This window comes from Sinocyclocheilus rhinocerous, unplaced genomic scaffold (genome assembly GCF_001515625.1).
Source record: "Sinocyclocheilus rhinocerous isolate Xijiao unplaced genomic scaffold, SAMN03320098_v1.1 scaffold3423, whole genome shotgun sequence".
In the NCBI taxonomy this organism is placed as follows: Eukaryota; Metazoa; Chordata; class Actinopteri; order Cypriniformes; family Cyprinidae; genus Sinocyclocheilus; species Sinocyclocheilus rhinocerous.
Window position 1 is genome coordinate 7,735 of NW_015631455.1, and position 10,147 is coordinate 17,881.

The window sequence follows — 10,147 nt, forward strand, 5'->3', positions numbered from 1 at the left end:
GTGGAATTATGTAAGATACTAAGATTTGTTATCAGAAAATACATCTTACATTTTTATTTATTAATAATAATTATATTTATAAAATGTATACATTTTAGAAGTATTAATATTAATTATTATAATAGTTTTGTTGTTGTTATAAGCATAAACCGTAAAGAATTTTTGTTGATGATTTATGCTTTAAAGCTAGTTTAGTGTACTTGTTTTCCTAGAAATCCTAAAATTTTACACCTTTCTGGAGTTTTATTTTAGGTTTTGATGTCCTTAAGAATATATATTTGCGGTATAAGTACCAAAAACCACCTCAATATATTTTTACAGCTCCTTTCTCAGGAGCTCTGCTGAGAACAGGTCGATTTTGGCCTGTCTAATTAATATTCAACAAGATACATTTCATTGTGTAGAAAAGCTGCATGCGATAATTAATACTTGTTTTCAAAGAATATATCTTGAATTAACTTCAAGATGAATTGAAAATAACACATATATGAATAAATTAGGTTTATGCATAAAAATGCTGAAAGGATAACAAAAATTACATGATCTATTCTCTAAAATGAGTCTTAATATCTATCTTAATATCTCAATTTTTGATTAAAATGTAAATTTGTCTTGTTTTAGTGTTGTTTTACTTGAAAAAAGACAGAAATACTGATTAAGAATTTTATTTGCAGTGTGCTTGACTCAACACAGCACACATGAAAGTGAATGTTGCTCTACTTTCTGTTTTTAAAGACCGTTTGATCATGTGCTGTATCATTTCCCAAGGTAAATGAGAGGAAATGGAAGAAGACTTTGAACAACAAATAAACACACTTGCATTAAAGTGCACGCTTAAATCTGAGTCCCTGAACTTGAGCTGATGCAAGAGCACGAACAAGAATCAAAGCAGCCTCGCATTTTATATTTCATCTCTTCATTATGTACGAGCTGCTGTGCGCTGGAAATTGGGCAAATACTTTGATTATGCATGACAATTAGCATGCGCGTACACAACTGACATGAATTGCGCTGGTTCGAAAAGAAAACTCTGGAGACAAATGTCCTGTTAGATCTACCATTAAAGTTTTAATCCACTGCAGAGGTCTTGAGGTTATCAGTGTTTTCAGGGTTAATGACCTGCTGCTGTTTGTGTGTTTTGTGTGACAGAAGCTCGCTGTCAGAAGTTGTCCTGTGGGGACGGCCGCCAAACCCCTCGCCCTCATCAAGCCGCCCAGCCAGAGCATCGCCATCTCTGTGGTGCCAGCAAAGACTCCCGTTTCCATGGTGACGGCACACATTAATGGACAAAAGGCGTTGAGTTCTGAGATGCTCCAGACGTCCCCCATGAACCTCCAAATACCCGCCGGACAGCACATCAACCGCTCACAGGTACAACTACACAACACTTTACTAACATCAGCCAGCCACAGATACAATAAACTCATCCAAAGCACTTCCATCACAACCTCTACAGATATACTACAGCATTCTGAAATAGTTCAGCATGAAACAGGAACAGACCCTCAACCTCACAACATTATTACAGTACTGTACAACATCATGCATTGACAGATGATACATTCAACCATGTGGCCTTCTCAGTGTTGGTCAGTTCTGCCTGGAAGTGCTGTCCCCTTGCACAAAGTGTGCACTTAAAGGATTAGTTCACTTCCAGAATCAAAATTTCCTGATAATTTACTCACCCCCATGTCATCCAAGATGTTCATATCTTTCTGTCTTCAGGCGCAAAGAAATTAAGGTTTTTGAGGGAAACATTCCAGGATTTTTCTCCATATAATGGACTTAAATGGTGGCCAACGTGTGGAAGGTCCACATTGCTGTTTCAGTGCAGCTTCAAAGGGCTCTACACGATCCCACCCGAGGAATAAGGGTCTTATCTAGTGAAACTAAACACAATAACAGTCATTTTCTAAACAAAATAAAAATTTATTTACTTTTTAACCACAAATGCACATCTTGCACTAGCTACGCGATGCACATCTGCAAATTCACACATTATGTAATCATGTTGGAAAGGTCACGCACGGTAAATGTAGCTCTTCGTCTGTATACTCTGGTTCAGAAAGGTAGGGTAGGGTGAAAAACTCCATCTCATTTTCTCCTCCAACATCAAAATCGTCCGACATTGTTGTTTTACCTTTTTTGTAAAGGGCGTTTGACTTTCTATTCAAGTTTGCTTTGTAAACACTGGATCGTTACTTCTGCCTACGTCACGCATGACCTTTTGGGAAATGTTTCCCCAAATTGTGTAGCCCTAGTTTGTAGACAGAATGTTTTTTTTCTGGTTAAAAATTGGGATTGTGCTTGTAAATCAATGACTAATAAGAATGATTGCTATTGTTATTACTAAATAAAAATAAACAAAATAAGAAATGTTATTGTTTCACTATTAAATAAAATCAGGGTATTTAATAATAATAATAATAATTAATTTTACAGAAAACTTTAATTTTATGGAAAACTGCAGGTGACCTGTTAACATAGAAGGGCCTATAACTATAAATCATTAGAAAGGTCTAAGGTTTTATTACAAAATATTATATTATTATGATAAAATATTTCTTAATTTTTGCCAGGAGGTCAGAAGTCCATGCCTTAAATAGGAAATGTCAGCCTCTTATACATCCACTAAGAAAAAAACTCCTGGGCTGCATTTCCCAAAAGCACCGTAAGCCAAAATAGATCGTAGATTCATTGCTACCAATGGTCTCTACAATCAACTTAGCTTACGATGCTTTTGAGAAATGCAGCCCTGTACACTTCTCAGAGTCCTCTACTAATCTACTGTATTCTATAATCTATAATCTACTGTCAAATTACTTTAGAGAGAAATGTTATTTTTCCTATTTTTACCCAAAATAGGTTGGTGTGAGCATTATTGAGTGCTAAACACATGTAATATTTAATTCATACTGGAAGCTGAAAGGTGCCTTAGTGCAGAAATTCCAAAATTGCCTCACAGAAGTAATATATCTTATGACGCTCCAGGAGATCCCTAATATGGATGCAGACATTGAGCTATTGCTGTAGCTAAATTAAAAATAAAGAGAAAAACTTTGATTAAACATGAAGACAATAAACACACAGCTGCGACAATGCATGGTTTACATATACATGGCTCTCTTTTAAAAAAAAAAAACGGGTGAAGTTTTATTCCAATTAATCGTGCAACTTCTGTAAACAAAATATTGTATTTTTAATTTTTTAGTTAAGACTCGACCCAAAGGTATTGGCAAGTTGTTCTTCACTCACTCACTCACTCACTCACTCACAGTACTGTCTTGCCTTTTGTTGTCAGTTGTCTTGTGTTCAGCCAACAAAACATTAAAAATATGTTTGTCCAAAAACGCCTACAGACAAAAAAAATAAGTTTTTTTATTTACTCTGAGATCATGCAACACTGGAAACACTCAAAGTACAGTATTGCGATACATTTGTACTTTTGTCACTCACTACTATCATACTATTTTGTTGAAATAATTGAAATACTCTGTCCTCAAACTTCTGAAAACAAAGCATTTTCATCGTTTGGCAAACAGGTACAGTGTTCCAAAATATTGTAGTCACCCGTAGCCTTGTTGTTTACATCAAATCTGCTCTGGTTGGAGTGCGTCCTGGTGCAGGTCTTTATAAATAATAGCAAAGACCTTCCCAACAGAAGAGACTCTTTATTCGCATGAGTAGTCACCCCCTCCACTGCTTCTTTCACTCTTCCTCCCCCTTCTCTCTCCCTTCCCCCTCCTTCATGCTGGAACGCTGGGATTGTTTTACTGCCTTTTATAGCTGTATTGTTTGGGAGAGTGAAGCTGTTTTCAGCTCTCCCAGCTGCCCACTGATTCAAACCCTAAAACACCCGTCACACTGGAGGAGGAGAACCAATCACAGCCTTTTTGTTTTGTTGATGAATACGAGAGGGGGGAGACATCTCAGACCACCTGGCCAGTCATTTGGAGCCGGATAATAAGTTGATTGTAGTCCGGTGTGGATGCACATACTAACAGCATAATTTCAGCACACATGTACCATATGATGCAGTTTTACAAGCTACAAAAACAACAAGGATAAAACAGCAAATAGTTGTAGTTTGTAGGGTTTTTTAAAGTTTTATTATAAGAATTGGCAACATCTTTACCAAAGTTTGTATGATTGGACTTGCACATCGCCAGTGGACAGCAAAGGTTAGGACTGTTGCATGTGTTCATGTCCACTCCTGACATATATTAAAAATCACTGTAGCATTTTGATCATATTTGACCACCACTCTATTTTTCTTTTCTCTTTGAAACAAAGTGTATTTTTGTTTTTTTGTAAATTGCCTTTTTCCAACGTGATTCTCCAATGTTGCTACTTGTATAAAAGACAAATGTATAAAGGTTGAGAATTTTTTGAATAATATACAGTTTTTCGGAATGAAATAAGATTTGGGAAGCATACAGTACATTTAAAACAAATTAGTAAAGAATGTCATTATTTTTTTTATTGAAAAAAAAAACATATTTGTTAGAACATTCAAATGTTATATAGTTTGTAGAACTGGATGGTAAAAGCATGCAGGGAAGGAAAAAAAAGTTTTATTATCGCTGTAAAGTTTGTAAATGTTAGAATGTTCAGATAATATAGCTTGTCAAAATGAAGAAGAATTTGAAGGTAAAAACATTTAGTCAAATATCAAATATCTATGCTTAAATGTTAGATCTAGAATGTTAGATCAAATCATGCACAGTTTGAACAGATGAAACAAGCCAGGTTTTCCTGTAGCCCAAACAGTAGTGCATGGCACTATCAACGTTAAGGGTTCAGTTCTCAGGGAAAGCAAGAAATGTGTACCTCGAATGCAACGTAAGAGACTTTGGATAATAGCATCTGCCAATTGTATAAATGTAAATTAAAAGCACACAGTAAATGTTTATCACAACAGTATTTTGATTTCAAAACAATTTGCATATAACAAAGCTGGAGTGTTATAACTTCATCTTATTATTAGGGTTTATTTTCTTATTATCTGTCTGTAAAAAAATGAGATGAAGAATGTAAAAGGTTACTTCAGGAGGCAACATATATTTCAACACAGGAAACACAAAAGAGGAATATTAGGCAACAGATTGAGCTCAGAGATTGGGTTCACTATTTACCGAGTCCATAAAAAATGGAGTCCAGCAGCACATCTTTGAGAAAGGTCATTCTTCTGTCTGCTTATTTACAACCTCCCTCTGACCGTCCTTCTACGGATGTCTTTGCCTTTGTTAAGCAGCAGTCAGAAGTATTTCACTGCTGTTTTGCAGTGATGTCAATGCAGAACAAAAGAGACTTATTTCGAGCAGAAATTCTTCATGTTGGTTTCCAGGAATCAGTTGAATAGATTTAAGTACCATTGTTGAAACAAGTCAAGTCAAGTCACCTTTATTTGTATAGTGCTTTATACAATACAGATTGAGTCGAAGCAGCTTTACAGTGTTAAACAGGAAAAACGTGTTCTGATAATGCAAAAGGACAATATAAATCAGTCAGTTTATCAGTTAAAGTTGGTTGATTCAGTGATGTCATCGTCCAGCTCAGTTCAGTTCTCTTCCAGTAGTGTCTGTGCAGTCAAGTCAACAATGTTGCCAGAAATTGTGTCCCCAACTAAGCAAGCCAAAGGCGACAGTGGCAAGGAACCAAAACTCCATCGGTAACAGAAATGGAGAGAGAAAAACTTGGGAGAAACCAGGCTCAGTCGGGGGGCCAGTTCTCCTCTGGCCTGATGAAACCAGCATGGTGTGGCTTAATTCCAGGCTGCAACACACATCAGATTGAGCAGAGGACTCTTCTGGTTCTCGTGGTCTTGAGCCGATGGCCAACAAGGTCTTCACAGGGGATCTGTCTCTAGGGTTCGTCTAGTTGACATGGTCTCTGCTGACATTCAGGGCTGTAGAGGTCCTCTCTAGGTGCTGATCCACCATCTGGGCTGGATACGGACTGGATCCGGGTGACTGCAGTGACCATCTGATCTGGATACGGACTGGATCTGGATGTCACATTTAATTCTAATTAAAATGTATTTTCACAAATAATTTAAGAGTTCCAACACTACCACCATCTTTCTGACATGAGCATGAAATGACATATAGACATATTACAACAACTCATTTTATTCTTATTCTTATTCTTGTTATTAAAGTTATTATTTTGATGTAACATCTCAACATTTTTTTTTCCAAGTCAAAAATTTAATTTAATATGAATCAACCAGATTACGATAGGTTGCACAATTGAAAATATTTTTTTAAGGATCAGTAGAAATGAATCCTTAAATTAACAACAACATTACCAGTTTTTAACAGTGTGATCATTTAAAGGCCAAACTCCCTTTTCTGGGTTGAGACATCTCTTTCCATTCTTCCTTTTGGTTATTCCACACTCTTTCATAACTGAGAATAGACATGGGTTGAGCCCACAATTTGGAAATAAATCGGTCTGGCGATTCAGTCATTCATGAAATTCTGCTCACTGTAATGAGTCATGCTTGTCTTACTCACCCACAGTGTTGGGAGTAGCGCGTTACAAAAGTAATGCATTACAGTAACTGATTACTTTTTGCTGTAATGCAGTAGTGTAAGGCATTACTAATCAATTTTCAGTAATATTTTACTCGGTACATGTTCAGTAACGCATGCGTTACAACACACTTTTAGCCCAAAATTTAATTGTTGAAAGAAAAAAAACAGCAAGACCGCGAGACATTAATGAATCAAAAATGCCGCAAGTAAGTTCTATTTCCTGTTCGTGGTCAGTTAATAGCCATGTGTGGTGTCCACGTTTATAAATAAAGACTAAACGACAGCTTCTGATATATTTGTTTAGCGATTTATTTCATTCATCTCCCTCTCGCTGGTGGAACTTTGTATTGTGTGACGTAGTCCAGTGAAGGCGTGTTTAGGGCGGGTTTTACAGGTCTCCTCTGGCCAGACAAAACCAGCAGTTCAATTTCAGGCTAACAAAGTCACATTGTGCAGAGGACTCAACTGGTTCCTGTGGTCTTGTCCCGGTGGCCGTCTGAGACAAGGTCTTTACAGGGGATCTGTATCTGGGGCTCATCTAGTTGTCCTGGTCTCCGCTGTTATTCAGGGCTGTAGAGGTCCTCTCTAGGTGCTGATCCACCATCTGGGCTGGATACGGACTGGATCCGGGTGACTGCAGTGACCATCTGATCTGGATATAGACTGGATTTGGGTGGCTACGGTGACCTTGGAATAAGAATAAAACAGACTAATATTAGCTCAGATGCCATTCTTCTAACGATGAAGCAAGTACATCGGGTGTTATGGGAAGTGTTCCCGGTTCTGGTTGACCTAATTAATGCAGCCTAAAAATCCTTTAACGGATTAGAACTATAGAAATGTTATAGTGTGTTATGTGTAAGCCAGGTTAAAGAGATGGGTCTTTAATCTCGATTTAAACTGACAAGAGTGTGTCTGCCTCCCGAACAATGCTAGGTAGATTAGGGCTGGACAATAATTCAATATCAATATGTATCGCGATATAATTTTCGTTTATTCCAGAGTTTGGGCGCTAAATAGGAAAAGGATCTGCCGCCCGCAGTTGATTTTGATATTCTAGGCATTATCAAATGGCCAACATACAATAACATATATTTTGTCACTCAAAAAATGACATAAAATCACTTCATGTTCATCTGTGTGCATATACGGTATATTAGGTGCTTTTAAAGTCTGCCAGAGTAAGATAGAGTTATATCCCTCCCTGTTCTAATTTCTATTATTCTGTTCAATATTTGCGAGCACTTCTCATTTTATCACCTCCTCAAGATGAATCGCTTGCTGTATTCCTAATTTTTAAGTCACTTTGGAAAAAAGCGTCTGTAAAATTAGTAAATGTAAATGTTAATCTTCATTATTATTTTCAAGTTAAAGAGTATTGTGGACAAATATAATGAATTATTAATTCATAATATTAATATCGTAAATATTTGGTGAGTCAACATGACAATTTACAACCTGAACTAACCTTGTTTTGTCATAAAAAAGTCAAAAATATGTAATTGACCTTGACATTTAAAAACCTTAGCAAAATCTTCAGGATTATTTGAAAATAACTGTCAGGTGTGTTTGATTGGGCTTGGATCTAAATTGTGCAGGTCAGTGACCCTCAAGCACCAGAGTTGCCCATGAGGGTCTGCTCCATGATATAATTTCATGTTTCATGTTGTATGTCATTTTATTTATTTTTTGCTTTTTGGTTGCACCATATGACTTTGATTTGACATGCTTAAATATGAAATTATACAAATTATAATAAACAATGTAAAATATCATAAACTTACACAAGGTTTTCTTATGAAGGTGTATTTTAAGTCATTTTATATATGAATTATATTTTTAATATATATGTTTAAATTAATGAATAGATAGGGACAAGGAAAGAGCATCTTATTATTAAAGCAACACTATGTAGTTTTTCGACCATAAAATAATGTCTCTAAAATTACCTCTTAAAGGCACAGATTTTTTAATTAAAATATCCAAAAACCACTAGAACAGTTTTATATATTTTGCTGACTTGTGTACTTACATTATCCCAAATGTTACGAAGAATGTTTAAATCCAGAGAAATAAGCAGTTTTAACTAGTGACACGGACCGTGTCCATAGTGTCATTGTGTTGCCTGCCAATGGCGTCATAACCCCTCGATTTCCGGTTTCCTGTTTTGTAGAAAACATGGAAACACCAGAGACGCTTTAATATGCTATGCATTTTATTAGACAGGTGACGACCGCACAGAGTAGCATTATAACAGAACTTTCAAACGTATCTAGTATGATAAAACAGCGCTGCTTACTTCCGCTTATTTCCCAAAGGAGCGGAAGCGGTCGACTGTGGCATAATAAAAGCTCCGCTGCTTTCGAGCCATGTGTCGTGCTCATTCAGCGGCCTCGTTTCGCTTCGACGGCTTTCCGCCTCACTCTGCTTCATACTACGACGTTAATAAATCTTTAATACATTAGCTCATCCATGAACATGATTTCTGCCTGAGTCCCATCAGATTGTATCGGCTGTGGGGATAAAGACGACAACTCCCATGATTCCACACTCAGTCACGATGTCATCTAACTATGCCTTTGTTTCTTTGTTTGTTTTCAATACGTGCCCTCTAGTGGCAAAAAATTACATATTGTGCCTTTAACCGGACGAATTCTACTGCCGCTGCTATTTGAGCAGCCTCCTAGAACCACACTCTGTAAGTTTTGAGTTTGTGTCGGTACACACAGCCCCGCCTATCCCCTGCCAGCGGAAGAGTGTGACCTGCTTTACGGCATACGTCACATATTTTACTCGTAGCCTGGGTGGAGTTAGCCAACAGCTAATTATAAGACAAAATGATCTAATATTCAAGTCTCAAAACCAACGGCATGTGTACCACACTGTAAAAAAAATTCCGTAAAATTTACGGTAAAAAAACGGCAGCTGTGGTTGCCGGAATTTTACCGTAAAAAATATGGTAGCAACGTTTTAGGTGGAACGAGACACTGCGTCCTCTAGGGGTCGCTATGGGGAACGCCTCGTCGTGACCCGTGTCTGAAGCATACATTGAAAAAACACCAACTCGTTGGCCGGCGACAGCCATGACGTCACTACTGGTGCCTAATTGCACAGCGTCTACTACATATGTGGAGAGAAAAGGGGTGTTCTGATGACACATTTTGACTGCTTCATTTCACTTCCAAAAGATTATTACTATCCTGGTTCAGCTGACATGTAAGATCATATTTTTGATTTTTTTGGCGCGACACAAGTTTTCAATATTGTAAAATAATACATGTTAGTTTAATGTTAGCTTTTTAAAGTGGTTTGTTTGTCTGTCTCCATGGTTGAAGTCTGCTGTCCTTTTCAGCAAAGGGCTAATTTAAGTCTGTGTGGGAAAAAAAAAAAAAAGTATATGCTTTTGGTCCAACTGTAGTTCACTGTAGTTTTCCCTCTCCATTTATAGAACACTCATCTGTCATTTCCTCTTAGGCCAAAGTTCTGAAGATAGTGACTTTATTAACTATAGTATTTTAACTGCTCACAGTGCCTCCATGTGGTGTTTGCTGGTACTGAACCACTAGTGAGAGGAATAGACAAGTCATTGTTGAGTTGTAATATATATA

At 37.1% G+C, this 10,147-nt stretch overlaps 1 protein-coding gene across 1 annotated transcript in view; it reads left to right on the forward strand.

Annotated features, from left to right (window-relative positions):
* Positions 1-1,149: 1,149 nt before the first annotated feature.
* LOC107741716 (PHD finger protein 21B-like) overlaps positions 1,150-10,147 on the forward strand; it is a gene marked incomplete at its 5' end in the record, with an annotated part of 33,571 nt that continues 24,573 nt past the window's right edge. The window contains one exon of the mRNA XM_016554484.1: positions 1,150-1,371. Within this exon, the coding sequence (XP_016409970.1) occupies positions 1,150-1,371 (222 nt within the window). The remainder of the gene's footprint in view (positions 1,372-10,147) is intronic.